General features: G+C 43.1%; 1 protein-coding gene across 2 annotated transcripts in view; it reads right to left on the bottom strand.

Moving 5' to 3' along the window:
- The window catches only part of ADAMTS12 (ADAM metallopeptidase with thrombospondin type 1 motif 12), a 314,281-nt gene that overhangs the window by 20,134 nt on the left and 271,552 nt on the right, over nt 1–22,595 (bottom strand). The window contains exons 19-21 of one of the 2 annotated variants that reach the window (XM_014831237.3): nt 18,542–19,654; nt 9,233–9,385; nt 937–1,113 (exon numbers count right to left, since the gene is read on the bottom strand). In XM_014831237.3, coding sequence (XP_014686723.3) covers nt 937–1,113; nt 9,233–9,385; nt 18,542–19,654 — 1,443 coding nt within the window. Of the gene's footprint in view, nt 1–936; nt 1,114–9,232; nt 9,386–11,319; nt 11,576–18,541; nt 19,655–22,595 lie in introns of those variants that run through there. The other variant, XM_044779442.2, reaches the window with a different exon arrangement.

Raw genomic sequence — 22,595 nt, 5'->3', positions numbered from 1 at the left:
AGGTTTCTAGAAGGAAATTAAGTAATTCACCAAGAATCTTTGAAAAGTAATTTGAAAAATCATAGTACTCTGACAAATCTTAATTATGGCCTAGTAACAAGAACAACAAAATAGTTATGGTGGCCAGCATCGTGTCCATCACCTCAGGCACTATGCGTGTGGTGGTTACCACAGAAAACAGGGAAATTATATACAATTAACCCTTTCTGCTCAATAAAAGAGCTAATCTATTGCTCTCACGATAGTCTATCTCTAACTTTGAGAGTCAATATGAATTTTTTCCCATTTATTCATTCTGTTTTTAACCCTATAGGAGGAGAGAGGGGAGGAGTCCCACATTTGGGATCCTTGTGTATACCTATATGTGTGTTTAAAGATTCAGGGCCAACTGGCTTAGTAATCTCCAGGAAAAGAGGGTGAAGAAGGTATAAACCAGTGGTTCTCAAAGTGTGGTACCCAGACCAGCAGCTTCAGCATCTTCTGGGTATTGGTTAGAAATGCAAAATTTCAAGCCCCATCCAAGACCTCTGAAGTGGACACTCTGGGGATGGAGTCCAGACATCTGTGTGTTGACAAACCCTCCAGGTGATTCTGAAGCATGCTCAAGTTTGAGAACTGCTGGCGCAGGGACATTCCCACAGCTTAAATGCATCTTCTATGCAAGTAGTCTGGGCTGGCTGACATTCACCGAAGGGACCCAGAACATTCCCATGACTGCAGTCCATTAGATAGTGTGTGTAGGCCGAGCAGCATCATGACGACTCAGGGTCATCAGGCACCTAAAGGTTCAGCCTCCCCAACACAGTGTCAGGCCACTGAATGGAGGCCAGTCATTGGCATGATGCACATGTGGCTTTCTCTGACTTCTAGACTCACATGGTAACACAGAGACTCACGTTTGCCTGGTTGTGTGGATGGTGTATCTAGGGGCCATACCTGGCTCCAGGGCTCCACCTGCCACTCCTCACAGGGCTCCGTGTTACAGCTCATGCTCAGTGGGGGAGGAATGCCGGCCAGGAACTGGCAGTGAAACGGCCTCAGGTTCCGGTGATCCCGGCTGTCCACACACTGAATCTCCCGGATCTGGAAGCCCCCACTGCAGTTTCTGGAGCACTGTATGGAGAGCAAGAGAAAAAGGGATACCTGAGTCCCTGGTGTCAGGCCTTCAATCCGCTGATTCCCAGAGGTTTCACAAAGCACCATGAAATCCCAGGCTTCCAGTCGTGAAGAGGGGTTAGTTCCAGTTCAAGTGAACTCTTTTCCCTCACACGCCCTAGAGAGGGAGTCACTCAAGCACCTCCAGAAGACGAGGCTCCCAGAGTCAGAAAATACAGGCGTGCAAGTGTGAGGGTTTGATATTGGACAGAACTGAGTGAGAGAAGTCCAGTTCTGTCACTCACTCACCGGGAGCCCTTGGGCAAGTCACTGAAAATCCTGAGCCTCAGGTGTCATATCTGTAAACTGGAATAATAACTGTGGCCTCACAGGGCTGTCTGGAGGATTACAGACACTGGGGTTGGCGTGATGCTGGCACAGTGTCCATCTCAGTAGGTGTCTGTTCCCTCTGGTACCTATACTCATTTGAGGCAAACAGGACTGCCCACGGTGGGGACCTCTCTGTCAAGCCGCACCCATCTCTCCCACAGAATCCTGATAAAAACCTCTTTTCTCTGTGACTCTGAAAGCAAGGTAGGTTACCATTTTTCAAGGGAAGGGCTATAGGAGGGAAATAAACTGAATAACTGCTCAATGGCTTGACACATGGAGTGAGCAAACCCTTTCCTTGTCCCCAACACCATCCTTCCTCTTACAGCTGCCATCGCCTGCCCCCATCACTGAGAGCTTTCTCAGCACATGACTCTGCAAGCCATTACAGGGACCCTGTCACTGCCCCTCTTCCTGCTGTCTCAGGCAAGGGCACAGTTCACCCGTAGGTTGCTGATTTCCTTGAGATCATGATAAATATGGATGTGCCTGGGTCACCTAAAACCAGAGTTAACGTGGTCTATTCTGGAGTACTTCTTTTGTTTACACTCTGACCATATGGATTTTGAAAGTTGCTCCACCTCCCACCTGGTTAGATTTTATGGGATCATAACTTGAGCTTCCAAGACTTGGTCTCCAGTCTGTTTAGAATGGCTTGTTCCTGATGTAGCCCTTCAGCTTGTCTTGCCTCTGCATCCTAGTCTCTCACAGCCAGTCCTGTCTTGTGCTATCTTGTCACTACCCACACTCAGGTGGGGACCCAAGGTAGGTGGGATAGAGGCTGACCCCTGTGCTCCTCAGCCCTTCTCCTTCAGATCCCTCGTGGGTGAACAATATGTCCTTGTGGTCCTTATGTCCTGAATGTTCCTTTCTCCATCCTTCCCATTGCCCACTACTGCTCTTCCTTTAGGCCTCAGGTTAAATGTCACCTCCTCAGAGAGGTCTTCCTGGATTACCTTATCTAAAGGAGGCTCTCTCTCTCTTATTATTTATCTCAGCTTCTTCTCTGTTTCCATCACAGGAACTTGAAATTTAGAACCACATTTATTTATTCTGTCCATCCTTTCTATTAGACGGTCACTGCTGTGAAATTGAAACCCTATCTGCCCTGGTCACCATTGTATCCTGAGCATCAAGCATGATGCCAGGCACACCATACATACTTGTTGAATGAATATAGGAATTGTGAGAAAAAGACAACCAGGGTACTCCCAGAGGGCTAAGAGATCTGCAGTCAACATGGAGATGAAGAGCATCTTTCTTTACCCTCTCAATCCTTCCATCGATTATCTGCTTAGCAGTCTTGGTTGAGAAAATGCAGCACCAAGAAAGTATGCCCATTGCTGTTAGGTATGTTTTCATCTGGCCTCCTCTCCACATAGTAAAAGATCGTGCTCTCTTTCCAGCTAGGGTGGAATGGTCATAATTGCAGGGTTGTGGATGGTGAAAGAAAATTCCTCAAAACCTTTCAGTAGAGGTACATCCCCAGATACCTGTTCCCCCTTCTTCTGCCACCTGGCAGATTGCACCAAGTCACCTGACTTCAAACTTTGGCTGTAAAATAGGAAGACAAAAAAGGGGCAGATTGATGTTCAAACTCTTCCATGAATCAAGTGTGTTTAGCTTCTCAGAAATAAGCAACACTTGCCAGATAGCCCCCAAAAACAGAATAAAAACTTCATTTTCCTGCCACTCAATAAGGGCACAGAAGAAAAGTAACTGCCAATTTAAAATTAACCACAGAACGAATGAGAAAGCACGCTAATAATTTTCACACAAAGCAGCCATTTGTCTGACAAAACAGATTTCTGGGAAATGGCATACGTTAAAACAAGAGGGCTCTTTATTAGGAAAAGGGAATTTTAGGGACTGGGCCAGTGGCCTAATAGTTAAGTTTGGCATGCTTCGCTTCGGTGGACCAGGTTTGGTCCCTGGGCATGGATCTACATCCCTCATCCAGCAGCCACGCTGTGGTGGCAACCCACAAAATAGAGGAAGATTGGCACAGATGTTAGCTCAGGGCGAATCTTCCTCAGCAAAAAAAAAGGAATTTTATAAGACATGAGTATAAAATGGGGCTTTATTTTCTTATTTTCCATTTGTTGCTACAATCTGTTATTCTTCTATTTAATTTTCAAATTAGCATTACCCTTTTGCCAAAGAACATATGAAGTCTATTAATATGCTGAAGTAAATAATGAAGGAAGATGCTCACTAAATTTATGACTTTTCTATTCCATTTTCAAAAGGGCCTCTGATTCAGTTAGCAAGAGGGAAGTGGCAGGATATTAAATCACTCCACTCCTAATGCTGTTTTGCCTTTGTGTGCTGAATGCCAATTATTATACTCATTTTCTTATTGCCCCATAGGAAGGTCATTTGCATTCATGTTTTCCTAACCTGAAGCCTGTGGACCAGACTGAGGACAAGAGCCAGGTTAACGAGAATAGAAAGATGGCGAATGCCCTGTTGTGACCAGCAGTTTCCCAGTTACCGCATCAGTCTCTAACTGATGTGACCTGTGAACCAGATCAACTTAGAATGAAAAATTGCCTTAGCTTATGGGAGCCACTGGCAGGGATAAAATGAAATTACAACTGTTTCTTCCTTGTGTTGTTTTTGATTTATGAAGTCATCCAGATATGCCTTCCATGGTGGATTCATACAGAGTATGGAGGTGACTATAGGAAAATTAACAAATGTAGGATCAGGAGGTCAACAGGCTGCATTCAAGTACGACCCTGACACCAAGTGGCTACATGACAGTGGATTAATCACTTCACTTCTCTAAGCCTCCATTTCTCCATTGGTATTAAAAGGAGAATAAACTAGATGATTAATCTATCCCAGCATTCTTGAGTGTTACAAGTGTATGAGATTGCTGGATTTGTGCTCTGTTTTGATTTCAGAATAGTTTCTTGCTCTCCAAGTTGCACAACAAATACTAAACCAAGGTACGGAAAGAACTTCTGCTCCTTTCCATGTGCTAAACAGATTCATAAGACCCTTATGATCAAGTAATCCATTCCAAGCATTGTAGGTTGAACAGCACCAAGTTACATCTGTGCCTCTGTCTCCCCACACCACACCCCGCTTCCCTCTCTCCCAGTTCCTGAGCACTGACTATGTTCCAGGCTCTTATCCCAAACTAAAAGGGGGAAAAGCCACAGAAATGAGTAGAAGCAAGGAAGATGATATGGCACAAGTGGGTCATGATCTAATGAGGACACAATGGAGGAAGTGGTCAATTTCACCTGAAGAAGCCAGGAAAGGCTTGAACCTAGGAGCTAAAGCTTGAGTTGAATCATGTAAGATGAGTAGATGCTTTCTTGGCTGGCAAAATAAGGTGGGGGACATTCAAAGTGGAGAGAATGGCACATAAGGAGGCACAATGCTGTGAGACAACATGGCTTGTTTGGGAACAGCAAGTGGATCAGAATGCTAGAGCAGAGAGTAGGGGCGGACAAAGAGAGATGGGCAGGGGCCATCATGGAGGATGGAGGGTCTCGTGGTCTGGATATCAGTCCTCAACTAGAGTGGTCTTGAGTTCATGCTTTCTGTGTTCCTAAAGGCTTCAATTTAATTGTCATTTCTCTAACCATTTCTTCTTAGGGATCCCTTAATCTAAAACACTTGGGGTGTCAAGAGAGGTGACAGGTCAGACATACAACAAATTATATCAAGAATAAAATAGATGCGGTAATTTTGAGTATATTATCCACCTTCCTGCTACTCAATTTTTGCTTTCTGGGGACAGAAGCTCCCCTGTAACATGCAATTCTATGTTTTGACTTTTGCACATTGGACTTTAATATAAGTTTCTGGGGACATGTCATGTATGAAAGTTGGGGACTGTATATTTAGCAAGACAGGGGCTCTTTCCCCATTTAATTCACTTGTAAAAATTCAGATCTAAAAACTGTAGCTCTGCCACAGACAATCTGTAAAGTCCAATAAACATGGAGACAAGAAGTAGAATAAGACAGAAAGACTAGCAATATATGCAAATATATTAGCAAATATATGAAACCCAAGGCCATAAGGAGAGGCTGCCACTTTCTCTTATTTTCCAGCAAAGCTATGGATAATAAAGTTAACTGTTAAAATAAAATTGCAACATTGCCTAGATGAGAAGACAGATCATTCTAAGAAAAAATGTAAAAATCTTTCTGATTCACTTTGGAAATAATCAAGATCTGTTAGACTTAACTATGAAAAGGGTGGTCTCATTCTAAGAAGCATAATAAAATAGTTGTCAAATCACCGGTTTACAAAACTTCAGAAGGTACAGGCAAAATCAGGACCTGTGTGCAGCTGTGAGTGATGCACACCTTTGGTGTCAAACCCAACCGAGGGGTTTCCAAGCTCATCTCTGTTATTTACTGCATTTCTTTCATCACAAGTATCACTTTTTTCCCCATACAAATTTTAATGCTCTGAAATTGGCATGTGTCTTACAACAGAAGTACATGTTTATTGTGTAGTGTTTCCTTTCTTTCTAAAAATCTGTAATTAAATTGACAACTCATCCTCAAGTTGATGGTTTCTTAGAACTGGGAGTATTCAGTACTAGCTGCATGATTAAGTGTTAGTTAGTGATTTAAATACTCCAAACCTCCATTTCCTCAGCGGGAATTATAAAGAAGATTCTGTACTGGATGGAAATAAAATCACTTACCTGAAACTCTTGTGCATTGTTGGGCAAGTGGTGGTATTTGCTGAATGCCAGGGCCCAACGTAGGTCAAGTCCTCCAAAGTTCATGGACACTTGGAGCACCTGGTCTGCTTAGTAGCAAGGAGTGGACACCAGCTCAAGCCAGTCACTCCACTGACAGGACTTACTCCAATGTCACCTGTCCACAGGCCTCCTGCCCCAAGTCCAGGAAGCCAGAGGTTAGTAAATGCCTAAGAGCCTGTCCTAACCTTTACCTACAGCTCAAAGTTTGCCTAGGGCTTCATTTGAACAGACTTTTACCACTTACAAAGTTGTTTCACACACATTCTCTCTTTTGATCCTTATAACAACTCTATGAGATAAGCAGAGGCAATATTATCTGCTTCATTTCTCAGAGATGAGAAAACTAAAGCTCCTAAGAGGTTGGATGAATGGACCAGTGTCATATGCTGGTCAGTGACAGAGTGAGGTTGCCAACCCAGATGTGTCTGATCCCAAGCCCAGCGCTGCTTCCAGGATTCAATTCTACAGAACCACGTTTTTCCAAGTACACCTCAGGGACAAACCTGAGGACCATGACCTTGAATTTGTCTCAGACAGATTAATGCATGAAGAGGAAGCAAGCCATTCTGGAAAACTACTTCTAGACATTGTAAAGGTAGAGATCTGAATGTATAGTCTCATTCTACTGTCACATATATGAGAAAATGTCCACAGCAGTTGTTCCAGGCCTCATCAAGGAGAAGAGTGGCACTAGAGACATAAGCCAGTAAACTGCAATTCAGACAGCGGTGGGGATTACTGGTGAGCAACCTGGAGGCCTCAGGTGTGATACCTGTGGGTTCAGGTGAAACCGCAGCATACCCCGTAGTCCTAGGACAATGAAAGTTTCTCTGGATCTGAGGTAGTGGTCAGTGGGACAATGTAGAAGATTCAAGGTAAAATTAGAATTCTTTCCTCTGAGAAAGTATCTGTGAAAAGGTGAACTTGTCAACTTGGCAGAATCTAAACCCTCTGGAGATTTAAAGGCAAAACCAGGGGTCTACTTTCCTCCTCTAGGTTTTGGAGGTTTGCTCCTGAGTGAGCTTAAAAGTCCTGATAGAATAGTAAGACTAGGAAGGCCCTCAAATCTTTCCTAGGGCATCACTGGGACTTCAGACATCCATATGAACCAGCTAATACTGTGGTAGCCAAAAAGGTAGTCAAAAAGGAAAAACAGAAGTCATGTATGCAATATCCATAATAATAATCAGAAAAAACAAGTCAGGGCAATTGGCTATCAGTAGTTAAATAGTGTCTTTGATGTAAGGTTTATCTGTTATCCTGAGAGAAGAGACATTTTCTTTGCTGATAGGAATGGAGTAACTTTGAGGATTAGATGTTAGATGTGGTGGTTACCACATTCTGGCAGAACTGTCAGAGACAGCTTCTACAAAACCACCAGCCGTGCCACTGGGGTTGATAAATACATTAGCAACCCTCCGGGCCATGAGAGAGAGGAGACCCAGAGACAGACAGGGAAGATGCACTGCCAGCGCAGGGCTTTCCTTAGGAGGTCTGACCCCGGAGAAGAGCTCTGGGATCTCTCATTGAGGGTTTTATACTGGCTAGAATTCCTAGAATTTTACACTGGAGTCACCTTTTCAAAAGCATGAGGTATTTCACGCATCTGTCCTTTTTATGAGCCATGTAATTGCCAAGGAAAGGATTATTCCCAGGGATGGGAAAGTGGAACTTTACGACTTGGTCAACATTTGGCAAGGTCAGGGATAGAAGACGTTTCTTGAGATTTTTCTGGATGTGGAAGAGAATTTGTAGTCAAACATTTAGTCCTTGTTGAATCCTGAGTTTGTTATGAATTGGAAGAGACATAAAAAAGAACTAGAATTCATTCCTGAAAGAAAAATGGCATGCGAACAGAGAAAGAGAGGTTGGCAGGCATCAAAGGAATGCACAGTAACTTTCTCAGGGAGCTCTCCGACTTCCCCTCTATTCCCAAAGTTCACAGCCTTCCTCTGGGAAGAGGTCTAAAGCAGATCAAGGGCATTCCACACTCCTGTCTGCCAGGTGAGTTTGCCAAGAGAACTGGAGATGTCCAGTGAAACACCTCGTGGTCCTGCTTGTCTCGGGACACAAGCTGTCTACTAGATGAGGGCGCTAACATCTAGAGAGGACACCAGCCTCCCCAAACTTCTGGGTGGCTCTTTCTTTTTCCTTCCGTGTCAAGGCACTCATGGGAAATTGGTTCCCCAGAGAGAAGAAAGGGGCCTACAGAGTGTCCTGGGGTTGGGTGTACTTGGCAAACAGAAGGTGCGTACCAAGTTCCTACCTCTGCACCCGCCTCCTGCAGAGTGGCTCTCGACCCCACCGCTGACCAGTGTCCTACAGCTGGGTGTATCCCCAAGGGGCTGTCTCAGCCCCAGCCAGGGTGTCGAGCAGGTTGGGCCTAGTTAGTGTCCCAAAGCACCAAGACTAACTAATCCAAAAACCTGAGACAGCCTTTCACAAGTGACTAGCAGACAGCACAGCACAATGCGGAACCCCAGCCAGACGAGCAGGGACGGTAAAATCACACGTCAAAAAGATCAGTGCAGGAAATATATTTTTAAAAGCCAAAATTTTCTTTATGTCTTAGCTTTCTTTTCAGTTTGAGTCTGGCAGCTTAAATGGTATACTTGCTTTGTGAACAGCTGCTGAGCCATGATTTAATTATACATCTGATAATGTATAATTATTAATTATAATGCTAAATTTAAGTAATTTAGAAATAGCGTTGCATGCTGGACAAGCAATTAATTACATGAATTTAACTTTTTTTTCCGGTTTATCTAGTAAGGGAAAGGACAGGCAGATAAAGACACATGGGTTAAGAAAACCTCTGTACTTGCTCTAGGACCACTGTGTAACCTGAAGTAGGTCTTTGGTGACACCTATGATTTACTCACCCACGATTTTATCAAAGAAAAGAAGCAGAAGGGAGGCAGGAAGGTAGAAAGGGAGGAGAGAAACCTGCTCAGCAAATGCCTGTATAAGATTTTTCCCCCGAGAGCTCTGCTGAGCCTGATAAGTTACCTTGCTCCAGTTTCCCACTTTCCAGCCGGCACAGGGACGGAGGTGGCATCTCTTAGCAGGGTCAGGCCTCTGAATGGCCGCACAGTCAGAGTCCAGGTGGGTACTGCATTCCACGTGTCGCCAGTAGGCCCCCAGCCCACAGGTGGTGGAGCACTGCAGGACGAACGAGGAGAGAGAAGATGGAGGCTGAGGCCACTTTCTCAGACACACCCCATAGCCCCCCAGACTCAGGGGTTCTCAGTCTTGTCTGCTCACTAAAATTGCCCACAGAGCTTTTAAAAAATACGAGTGGTGGCGCCCTCGCCCCAGAGTAATCTGAATCTCTGCTGGAAGGGCCCCAGCATCAGTATTCTATTTCATTATTTTCTTGAGGAAGATTAGCCCTGAGCTAACTGCTGCCAATCCTCCTCTTTTTGCTGAGGAAGACTGGCTCTGAGCTAACATCCGTGCCCATCTTCCTCTACTTTATATGTGGGACGCCTGCCACAGCATGGCTTTGCCAAGGGGTGCCGTGTCCGCACCCAGGATCCCAACCGGCGAACCCCGGGCCGCTGAGAAGCAGAACATGCGCACTTAACCGCTGTGCCATGGGACCGGCCCACCAGGATCAGCATTTTAATAAAATTTCCCAGGTGATTCTAATAAACAGCCAAGGTTGCGAATCCCTGATTTACACGTGGGACAAAAACTCAATGCAAATAGAAATTTGCTTCCCTTTAAAAATTATCCTGGCACGAGTGCCCATGGGGACTGCAGGCAAACTGCCACATTTTATACCAATGCTGTTCAAAGTGGATGTCAGATGCACGCCTCTGCTTCTTAACTTATATCCGTATAACACGGCAATGACATTATCTTGCTTACTACTCTCCGTGAGAAGCCTGGGGTATAGACTGGTGTGGTTACAGTGTAGATAAAGAAACTGAGGCTTGGAGAGCTGGCTTGCCCAAAGAATAAGACTAGAATTTTCTGCCTCCAAAATGCAGTATGATATTTGTTATAGCAGGACTTCTCAAACTTTTGTGTCCATATGGATCACCTGGACACCTTGCTAAATGCAGATTCTGATTCAGTAGGTCTGTTAGGGCTGATTCTGCAATTCTAACAAGCTCCCAGGTGATGCTGATGCTGTTGGTCCTCAGACCACACTTGGAGTTAGAAAGATGTCATGACATGATGCATTTCACCACCTCACCCACTGGTGGTGAATCAATCAATCACTTTTGCCACGTGTACAGCCCATTCCTCAAAAGATGTTTTCATTTATTTTATAATTCTTTTTTTATTTTTTAGAGGAAGATTGGCCCTGAGCTAACAGCTGCTTCCAATCCTTCTCTTTTTGCTGTGGAAGACTGGCCCTGAATTAACATCCATGGCCATCTACCTCTACTTTACATGTGGGACGCCCACCACAGCATGGCTTGACAAGCAGTGCATAGGTCTGCACCTGGGATCCAAACTGGTGAACCCCAGGCCGCTGAAGGGGAACATGTGAACTCAACTGCTGTGCCACTGGGCTGGCCTCTATTCTATAATTCTTAAATATCTCAGGTTTAGCGTAGAGTCACTTTGAAAACTACATGAACTTTCCCCCTATAATTTCTTCCAATGTATATGCCTAATTCTTTCATAAAGTTGATTTTTCTTGCATCCTCTCTCCCTTGCCCATCCTCAGAAGGAAGGGCTGTTTCTGAAAATGTAAAACACAGTTATGGGCTAATAAAAAAAGGATAGAGATTCCATCTATGACATTTTTGAAAGTTTCTTTTGATGAGTTATAAACAAAACCCAGCCTCACATTTCTCTTGCTGCATTTTCACCCTCCATATAATTTCATGTTTCACTTTGTGTAAGTGCTTGTGTTATACCACATATATAACATCATAGAGTTCCTAGGTAAATAAATTTACTATAGAATCATGAAAGGAAGAATAGAAAATAGTATAGGTCATCATTTTTTCCCATTATTTATGGAGGTAATCTTTCCCCCTCCTTAAAGTTCTTTAGGATTTGGTTTGTTTGAAAGTTCCTAGCACTTTCTCCTCTGTACTACATTATGTATGTATATAATAGGTATGATAACAGCTTAAGTGCATTGACCACTGTCATCGTTTCATGGCCATCATTGTGCACAGCCATGGTCTTTGCAATGGGACTCTGCAGCTCCTCTCATCAAGCAGTGGAATATATTTCCCCAGCTCTTCAGTCAGGACTGTTCTTGAGACTTTCTTCGGCCAATAAAATGCAGTGGATGATGTCGTGCCAGTTCTCAAGAAAGCTTGCTTGTTTCAATTCTATCTTTTGGACCCCTGTCTCTGCCGTGCGAAGAAAACGGCTAGCCTGCTGGAGGATGAGAGATCATGTGAAACAGAGCTGGGTGATCCAGCAGAGGCCAGTCCAGACCAGCCAGCCTTCAACCAACCCCCCAGCAGATGCATGACAAGGCAAGCTGAGATCAGCTAAGCTCAGCCCAGATCAGCAGAACCTCCCAACAAACCCATAGACTCATGAACAGAAATAAAGGTTTACTGAGGTTTTGTGGCTTTTGCTATATAGCATTATTATGGCCACAGACAACTGATACATCTACATAACGGATACCTTTCCTACATTTTCTCTAACCTTCTGAGACTCAGGGTACAATTATAGTTCTGCAGTTGGCTAACTGTGCGATCTTTTGCAATTTCCTAACTTCCCTAGCCTGTAAAAGTGGTGATAACACCAAGACCACCCTCGCTGAGTTGTTGCGAGGACCACAGAAATAATTCATGCACACGGTCAGTGGCCTACAAACGTTACCTTTTAAACACAACAGACCTGCAAGATCAGCATTATAAACCCCACTTTCTAGATATCTGGGGCCTGAGAGTTTAGAAGCCATGCTCCAGGTCACACAGACAGTATGCTATTAATTTCATATTATGACATGGAAAAAAACACAACAGTTGCCCAAACCCAGGAAGGAAGCTCGTGAGACCAAATTCCCAGGCTAGCGATGACCCTGGTAAATTTCAGGTGATGTTTGTAGTTCTTTGCGCCATATTTATGTTGCAAATAAATGTGTGTTTTCTCCGGGGCTCTGAATCTAGTCCTGCTAGACTCAGATATCACGAGCAGACATTTGCTTAATTCCTTTTTGACAGTTTCTATTTAGGCAGCAAACAGTAGGAAGGTGAAGCTGACAGGAGGAAGTCCACGGAATGCAGTAAAAGTAAAATGGAATTCCATCAATTGTCATTTATATTAGTTTCAAATTGGGAGTGGGAGATCAGAGAAGAAAAAGAAGATGCTGAGGAGGCTGAGGGACAGCTTCACTTTTGTCCTGGAAACCCTCCTCCTCCTTATAACTAGTGACCCTGTGGCAACCGATTTACCAGGTCAAGGAGCAGGGTTCGGAGTGTTCAGAACTGGAACTGACATGGAGGGCTGCATCAGAATCAGCTGTGAAAGGCTGTGGAAAATTGTACTGTCACTTCCATTTACATGACTGCACAGCCCACGCATAACTGACTGGCCCAGGGGATCAGGCTGATGATGAGGCGAGGGGATGAGGGGTGATTTTCTGTCAAAATAAGAGCCATGCCCATGCACACTGCGTGCAGCACTTAAGTTTTCTGTTTTCTCAATAGATAGCAGAGCCATGTGCCTGCGCTCTTCCGAGTACCTTACACACAGCTGTTCCTTTTATCTCATAACAATCTTAGGAGTCAGGCATGGCCATCGTCCTCATTCTACAGATGAGGAAAGTGGGGTGCAGCGAGGACATACGACAGCTAGTAAGGGATTGAGCCAGAATTCAAACCCAGAAAGTCTGGTTTCAAAGCTTTATATCTAGTTATAGTGTGAACGTGGTTTTTATACCATTTGTTTAATTTTTGAAATCACAGTTAGAGGAATGTGCTGGGTACAATGGGGGAACATGAACAGCCCTTCAACACAGGACAGAAAGGGGAGGACGTGAGAGAGATTTCATATCAAATACTAAGGAACTTTGGAAGTTACTTCTAATCTTAAGGATCAGGAAAGGCTTTACGGAAGTAGAAGTTCAAAGTCCGATCCTGAAAAACAGGTAGGATTTAAAAGGGCAGAGGAGGAGGGGAAGGAAATTCCAGGCAGAGGAAAGAGCACACACCAAGGCATTGGGCTGGGAGGGGCAGAATGTCTGGAGGAAACTGAGCAGTTTAGATTTGTTGAAGCTTAAGATGGACGAAGAAAAGTAGGAGGAAGGATGGTTTGGAAGCTGGATTGTGTAAGGTTGTGAAGGCCGCTGGATGTTAGAGTGAATTTGATCTCATCTGATCTGTAATGAAGAGACATCAACGATTTGTGAGCAGGAGTTTGGACTGATTGGAAAATTCCTTTCGGAAGACTAATTTGGCAGTCTTCTATCTCTTGTGATGATGTGTGGAAAGCACTGGAGAGGGGAGAGACTGGAACGGCACAGACGAGCAAGCAGGCAAAGGCAGGCACTATCGGCATTTTGGACTGGACAACTCTTGCTTATAAGAGATTTCCCTGAATATCACAGGACCTTTATCATTTTTGGCTCTCAGATATTGGATGCTAGTAGCAGGCCCCTCCTCTCATCCCAAAAGCATCCTTACTCCTTTCCAAATGCCTCCTACCATTAGATTGGAAACCACCAGGCGCGAACTAACAGGAAATAAAGAGGAGATGGCAGAAATGATGAGGCAAGACCAACTTGAAAAACTGTTAGGGTTTTTTTTAGTATGATAGGGGCAGAATATGTAGTGATGGAGAGGCCAGTGATTCCATTAGAGGGAGGGGCAATCCTAAAGAAACAGCTTCCAAAATGAGCAGAATAAAAAATGAGGGGACAGTGGGAAACTCAAAACCCAGAGTTTTCATTCTGAGTCCTGATCCTCTCCGACAATTCTATATATTAAACATTTTGTCTCAAAAGACGCATAAAGCAAGAGCACCAAGCCCTCTTATGAAGGGGACTCCTGCCAAATGTTGAACTTGTTCTTGTAACATCCTTGTAGCTTTGAAAAACTCTGCAATCTGGGCCAATTCTCTTTTTTCCAGTCAAACTGCCTAGAATTAATGGCTCTCAACAGCTCCATCATGGTTGCCAAATTTTTGGTGAGCTATGATGTATACAATAAGACAGTTTATTTCTATCAAAGTCAGATGATAGCATTTGAGATAGAATTAATTCTTTGTATCTTGATTTATTATAATCGAAATGTTTCAATTAATCCCTAGGCTCAAACAGTCATCAGGGTTGATATGTAATTTTATTTTGGTTTAGTTTATTTGGATATAGTAATTTCTCATTCAGTCAATTAACATTTATCAATTAATTAACACATGTTAAATATCCTCAGGAAAAAAGTATTAGAACACATTTAAATTCAATAATTCCACAATTGCTTTGGGATTCAGGGATGGATGAAAAGATAAGAGGATGGGAAAGGAAATTAATTTCAGGGTCATCCTAAAGCTACTTTTTAATAAAACTTTTGTATTAACTTGTGAACTGAAGAGGGCTTGTCTAGATTTATAACCAGTCCTAATGTGGAGATCTTCCATTGAGGACTGGGATAACCTCCTAAAGAGTCTCTCCCTTGGACTGCACTTTGGTGTCTCTGTCTATCTGAATATGGAGTCTGTTCTCCCCAAAGGCACCAGTGACCTGCTAATTGTCAAATCCATTAGGTTCATCGTCAGTCCTTATGTTCCTAGAATCTGTGCCACCACATCTCTTGGTTTAAGTCTTAAATATTAGACTATTCCTTACTAGTCTTCCACAAGGGATCTCTTTGTTAGCAGCTCTTTAAAATGTTAGTATTTTCCAGAGTCTCCTCTCTGGTCCACTCCTCTTTGCAGCCTATAGGCTGTACTTGAGTGACCTCATTCACTTTCAAGGTTCTAACTTCTACCCATTGGTCATGGCTACCAAATCTTATCTCCAGTTTTCACCTCCCTCAAGAACCTCAAACCCACACGCACAAACAACTGCTGGTTATCATTTGGATATCCCAGAGGTGCTACCATTAAACTTGATCTATAACTAAACTCATCATCCTTTCTTTTTTGTCTCCAGTGAGACTTACTTTTCCTATACCTTGTGCAATATTTCAGTTTGTAGGAGCACCACCCAAAAGACACTCAAGACTCCAAACGAATAATCATGACAGACTCCTCTAGTCTCTCCTCTTCACACCCCACATCCAATTATTCACAAAGCTCTACTGATTTTAAGTTCTAAATGAATCTTGAATTATCTTCTCTCTTCATCCCAAGCGTTCTTGTCATAGTTCTCGTACTCTTCTAGACTACTGCAATAACCTCCCAACAGGTCAAACCCTTCATCCTCACTGCTTCCAGCATGAGCTTCCTATACACAGGGAACCATGTCATTCAGTGGCAGAGATTGCTATATATTCTCTATAATCCTTTTTCCTCTTCTTCCTGGGCACACAATTAGATTACATTTCCCAGCTGCTTTGCAGTTTGGTTTGGTCATGTGACTGAGTTCTAGACAACGGAATGTGAGCAGAAGTGATATGTGCCCCCTCCAGGCCTGCCCCATAAAACCTCCGACAGGAGTGCCTCTCTGCTCTTTTCCCTTTCTGACTGATTAGGATGGTGACCCCCAGGGCAAATACAATGTTGGGAGGATGGCAGAGCCACTGTCAGCCTGGATTCCCAAATGACTGCATGGATCAGAGCATTGTCCCCTGTCACCACTCTTGCAGACCTGGAATTACCTTGTGTTATTATGTGAGTGAGAAATTACATTTCTGTTTTGGTGAACCATAACTTGTTTGGTTCTATTTGTTACAGTAGCCTAGCCTCTCGTGTGTCTGTGTGTGTGTGTGTTGTGTGTGTGTGATTTCTAATTCCATATACACACTATACACATATCACTCACACTTTAATTGTTCTGGTGTCAATCCTACATCTATGCCTTTTATCGTCTACTCTTTTATATTCTGTTGACCTAGCTTGTATTCTCCTCAAGGCCCACAGTGTCGTTAACAGTAGGTGCTTTTAGACTTCATCTCCATTGACTAATTAGCAAAATACTACAAATTAATTAGTAGCCTCAGTTTCCATAACTTGTTCTCTTTGTCTTTGAGCCTGCAGAGGCTGCACACTGTCCACATTGCTTTGACAGATGGAAGACAACAAGCCTGTTTATCTGTCCTATAGGGATGTCCCATGCTTTTAGAACAAAAGATATGTTTTGAGAGTACTACTTAAAAAGACATCACCCAGAAAACCTAAATGATCAATTTTATTTCAAAATACCCAAACTTAACCCACTGTGGTGACATTATAGGGATCATTTGCCCCTGTGAACTCAAAAGTAACCATGGGGGCCCTCAATATTATTTTACAGTACATTCTTGTGAACTATGTGATTTTCTCATCTGTCTAACCCAGGGTCACTACATAACTAGCACTGTTTTTATGTCATATGACCAAAGAACAAACAAGTAAAACAGAAGGCAGATAAAGTGGTGATGTTTTCTGATTTGCAAAGCAATGGATCAGAGTCTATGAAGTTTGTCTGCTTAGGTTCAAATCCGGCCCACTGGTCATGAGTGTGTGGGATTCCTGCTAGCTAATTAACCTCTCAGCTTCAGTTTCCTCATCTCTAAAATGGGAAAATATTATCAATCTCCTCAGGGCTGTAGTGCGGATTAAATGAGAGAATGCATGTTAATTAGCATAAAATCATGCTATAAAGCATGGTACACGTTTTATAAATGTTCAGCGTCAACATCCTCCTGGTGGTGAAGAGCCCTTTAGAAAAGATTAGGAAAGAAATATGATTGAAATGGCAGGGATCATGAGACCCGTTCCCCTCATTCTTTCAACAAGTTAAATTACTCTGAGCATGAAAATCTTTTTCCCCCTGAATCTGGATTCTTTACTGACAGATGGAGATAGTAAGATGCTGCTCCATTGACAAGAAATGCGATAACTTGCTTTAGAAATCAAACATAAATCAACGTGAAAACATAGTTCAAATGTAAATGAAAAATTTGGGAGGTTTGAATTTATTTATTTATTGCCAGCATAGTTAATTAATGACCAATGATGCTCATTACTTTATACAAAGGAATTTTATACAGCTACATTGTCAATTGGTGCTGAAATTCACTAGAGAGGCAGCATATCTGAGCGGAGTTAGAAAGTTCATCATTCAACTGACAAGTATGTCTTAAGAGAAGTCACTTAACTGCTAATAATTTTATTTTTTCTATTTGTAAATTGGTATAAATGAGACCCTACTTGCTCCCCAGGACTGTCAAAAGGAGAAAATAAGAGACTACATACACAAGTGCTTTAGAAATTAACATGCTTTCTAAGTTAAATGTACTGTTATTTTTATATTAGCTGCTAACAGTTCATTTCTCTTTAGCTAGGGAGATGAGTCATGAATAGTCATAAAAATGCTGAATGATTTGAACATGCGATTATTTTGCCACAGAGTTCTCTTTTGAGTTGTCAAATTATTTTAACAAATTCCTATACTGTGCATTGGAAATGCAAATGGATAAAAAATGACTTTGATGCGTCAAAGGACGTAATTAGTTCTAGAAATGGAAAAGCAGATATATACCCAAATTTCTGAAGCCTGAAAGTAGAGGCCAACATTTTGTCATCAGGTTTATTTTCTTCTTTCTTTATATTCTAATTCTTTTAATGAACTAAAATGATTTTTTTTCAAATGCAAGGGAACACTCAAACAGACCTAAAAGAATAGAAATCATGGATAGAGTGAGCCATAGAATTCTTATAAAGAATTTTGGCTTAGATTTCCATTCCAATTGCAATTACTTGCCAGTTTCAAACTAGATTCTCAGCATTAGCTTTCTGCATGAAATATGAGCTCAGGGCCTTTCAGCTGTCCCTCATAGGATCATCGATTGCATTTAGAGCTGGAAGGGACATAGAGATGATCTATACTAGCTCTATTGTTCTGTAGATGAAAAGCAGGCTCAGAAAGATGGACTGAAGTCCCCGCTATCATACAGCTGCCTGACCCAGGCCGCCTGACTTCGTTCTGGGTTCTTTTCACTACGTCTCACTATATTTAATCCCTACATTAAACCCAGCAAACTCTCCATCTCTGGAGTTGTGTTTTTTTGGTCTTTTTCATTTTTGGAGTTAAAGTGAGGGAAGTGAGGCATAGACCTGATTGCTTCACGTTTTTTCCACATTAGACCATATGTCACAGAAGTCCATTTTGAAATTTGCACAAGAATGCAACCTCCCTAGCTATTGTCCATGTAGGGTACGGCATGGGGTAAGAAAGAGAACTCCTACCTCACTCCAGTTTCCAACAACCCAGTATGCAGGGCTGCGGCTTGTCGAGAGCTGCTTGTAATTGGAGGCATTCAACAAAAACCCCTCAGCAATCAGACTTGTTGCATCTTCCTCAGTCAGAACTTGTCCAGAACTTTGTGTTAGATTCATGTCGCTTGGAAGTTCTGGGGGATTAGGGTTTACCGACTTTTCTGAGGGTGTTGGCTGGTGGTCTCCTCCCAGAGGGAACGGAGTGTCAGCTGGCTTTTCAGTGACCAGCCCCTCTGCTCTGGATGTGGCATTTTGGGGAGTAGCGGGCCTTTGTCTTGGTAGCGATCCTTCTGTCACTGTGCTGAGGGGCGGCCACAAGGATGACCCCCTGAGATATGGTGTTGGTGGAGGTTCAAGTGGGATTTCTGTACTTCTTTCCACTGAAGCATCATTTCCAGGTACTCTGATCTTGGTCCATATTACAGAGTTGTTTCCATTTTTGTTCTCAGGTTGTTCCCCTGAGCCACTGTGAATCTCCGTTTCTGGCTCTTTGGTCAAGGTATCATAAAATGCAGTCACCTGCCAAGTCACGGGGTTGCTGGAAGATGACAAATCAGAACCACTCATTGTTGTGGCTAAAAGATCTCCCTCTGAGGTAGGACCAGGGTCTGAACTGGAAACAGTCTCTTTGTTTGGCTGGATACTCAAAGACCAGGAAGTGAGGATGGGCTGGGATGTACCTCCAGTGGAAACGACATAATGGGAGTCCAGCTCAGTTTGGGTTGAAGTATTCTGCCACTGTTTCCCATCCAGGTCTCCTTTGGAGGCTGTGGTAGGAGCAGGGCTGTTGCTTGCCCAAACACTTGGGCTCATAGACTGAGGCACGGTGGGGGTGGTCAGCATCCTGGGGCTGGATGTAGTTGGAGGGATGGGCTTTAAGGGGTCTTGCTCAGGTGTTGGTAGCTTTTTCCCATTGAAAATGGTGCCTTTGTTGGGTTTTAGAACTCTCCGGCTAGATGGGCATTGCTGGAGGCCACATAAAGCTCGGCTGTTGGGTTTCCTTGTCACGTCACAAGGCTCATCATGGTTCTTGGCACATGTGACACTGCGAATCCGCACTCCACCACCACAGGAAACAGAACACTGGAAAAGAGAGACAGCTTTTAGTCTAGTGGGAAAGACACATTGGTTCTCATGCTTAGGTTTACAGCAAATCAGGACAGGGCCAATGGAAACTGAACTGTGCAATCAAAGTCGTTTCTTCCATTTCACATTTGGCTTCTTAGCTCCTTTAGTTTCCTATGGAAATATGTGACTCCTGGAGACCAGCTGGGGCTCAGGACCAAAAATTTACTCTCCACAAACTGAAAATACAATCCATGACACAGTAAAACTGAAGGCTCCCTGGGCTTTGAATATGGGATGGCGGATCCACAAAGAGTGCACTGACTTAAACAAGTCACCTAATCTTTTTAAGAGATAGTGATCTCATCCTTCTTAGGGTTGTGATGCTATTAATGTAAAATGTTTACATATTCTCTAGAATCTCAAGTTAGTAATAACAAACCTTTCTCTTTACATGTAGAAAATACCCACTTAACTCACATTCTCACCCAGGCACCATAAACTCCATTTTCCTTGCCTGTGCCAGGTGGAATCAGACTAAAAGCTGGACGAGGAGCCAGCCCAGTGGCACAGTGGCTAAGTGCGCACGTTACGCTTCGGCGGCCCGGGGTTCGCCGGTTCGGATACCAGGTGCGGCCATGGCACTGCTTGGCAAGCCATGCTGTGGTAGGCATCCCACAAATAAAGTAGAGGAAGATGGGCATGGATGTTAGCTCACGGCCAGTCTTCCTCAGCAAAAAAGAAACAAAAAGAGGAGCATTGGCAGTAGATGTTAGCTGAGGGCTAAGCTTCCTCAAAAAAAAAAAAAAGCTGGATGATCATCATACCTACACATGTACATAGATCCAGGATCTTTTCTGAAATTTGAAGGTAGGTAGTTAATCAAAAGTGAGGAGATACCCTTTCCCAAGAGTTAAGTGAGTTCCATAGCATGGTGCTCACATACACATGGGGGCTGTGGCCAGTCCCCTTTCCCAGCGTTCCCTCCACATTCTGTGTGGCACGCCGAAGCACAGGCAGCTAGATTGCTCTTGGGGAAGTCCTAACAGGACAGTCTTTCCTCAGGATTCCTGCTAAAGAATATTTATTTCATCTGTCTCAGCAGCTGCAAACCACATGTAGTTGCTATGTGACAATAAATTCCTAAATGGTTTGAAAAGTTCATACTTTTACCAAATGGCTCCATGTTTAGCTTTCCTTTCCAATGATATTTTAAGTCAACCATCCAGACAGTTGGTACTTTGAACATGGACCGTCCAGGGTTTTTTGCTGGCTTTTCCACATTTGTCTGTCTTGTAGCCCTGACCTCAAGGCAGGTTTTCTGAGCACAGGGACTGCACAATGCTTGGTGGATTCCACAGGGTTCACAGCCATTATTCTGTGTGACACTCACGAGAGCCCTGTGAGATTTACGAGGCAGGAATTATTCTGCCATCTTCCACAAGAAAGGAAACTGAGACTCAGTGATAAATAAATGGCAAGCAACAGGATATATTGGAGTATATGAGGAAGCCATTTGGTATAAAACTAATTTGGCCTGAACTTGTTTTTCCAAAAAAGCCCTGATGTGGCTATTGAATATGCATTGCATATCTGCTTTAAGTATTTACTATGTTCCAAAGACAAGAACAAAATCCTTAATTTAAAGAGGTAAATCCCCCCCATCAGCATTTCCTTAAAGATAAGCATCTCTCCCTAGGCTAGGAACTGATTGCTGACCTGCTGGGTTCAACTTGTGACCCCCTAGCTTGAGACCACAGACCTGCTACCTGCTGTGTTCATCAGTTGCTGTGTGAAATGCTGTGCCCACAAAGCAATCTTGTGACTATTGTAAAAGGGACATTCCAGTCACATATAATACACGCTTCGATGGTATGTAACCACTCTGTATGCCCCCACTTCTTTGAAGTGCTCCATTCCTTTGTGAAAGGACTCTCCCGGGCTATATGGTCCTCAGATCTGGCTCATAATAACCTCACCCCAATTTTTATTTATAGATTGGTTATGGATTGTTTGCATCGACATCAAGGACTTGCTTGAAAGGCTGCAAGTCAGTGGGAGGGCAAGAATTAGATTTATGCCACCCTGCCCCCCACCAAAATCTAGCATAACACACTGGACAAGTAGCCATCTACTGAATTTGCTGTTGATGAACTGATCAAAGTCTTGATTTCTAAAAAAATTGCTCAAAGGCAGGAACTATTTCTCATTCATAATTGAATTCCAGGATAGTTCTTAGGACTCAGTGATCACTTAACACAAACTTATTAAGTGACTATTTTACCTAGAAAAAAAGATCGGGAATGGGAAAATGCTTCTTATTGTGAGCTTATGCATTTTTTAGCTCAAGTTTCTTGCTTTTTCAAATCCTATTTCCAATTTCCTGTGTGTAGGAAAATAATATTAATGTAGAAACTCTCCCTTTATTTTGTTCCAATTAAGCATAATCACTCACTGATATATAATAGCTCTGTGAAACCAGTGCCTTTGAAAAGCAGGAGATGTTTGGGAGCAGAGAAGAATGTACAGCTGAGGGAGTGTTCAACTGTAGATTTGGGGTCAATCAATAAAGCTCTGAATTTAAGATGTCAACCAAACACATAAATGCCCTGCTCTAATATTGAATTTCTAAGTTTGTTTTGATATAAAAATACTAATCTTTGGTGAGAACAGTGCTCACAGACCAACAAATGCACACTCATTTCCCACCAAAATGGAGACTACCAACTAAAGGTCTCAGAGTCCACCAGTGAGAAAGAGGTCTCTTCTGGCACCTTCCATGACTCACTTCACCTTGGTGCCTGGAAAGGGCAGGGTGGAGGTATTTATTTTCCTGGTTTACCACAATATTTCTGCCCTTCTTGTGTATGAAGATGATATCGACCCTGATATCGGTTCCCCTACATTAACCCCATCATATATGGAGTTAAAATCAAAGCACTCATCTCCTTTCCCTGCT

This window comes from Equus asinus, chromosome 10 (genome assembly GCF_041296235.1).
Source record: "Equus asinus isolate D_3611 breed Donkey chromosome 10, EquAss-T2T_v2, whole genome shotgun sequence".
Lineage (NCBI taxonomy): Eukaryota > Metazoa > Chordata > Mammalia > Perissodactyla > Equidae > Equus > Equus asinus.
The sequence above is the reverse complement of the archived record's forward strand: the minus strand, read 5'-3'. Positions and strand labels throughout refer to the sequence as shown.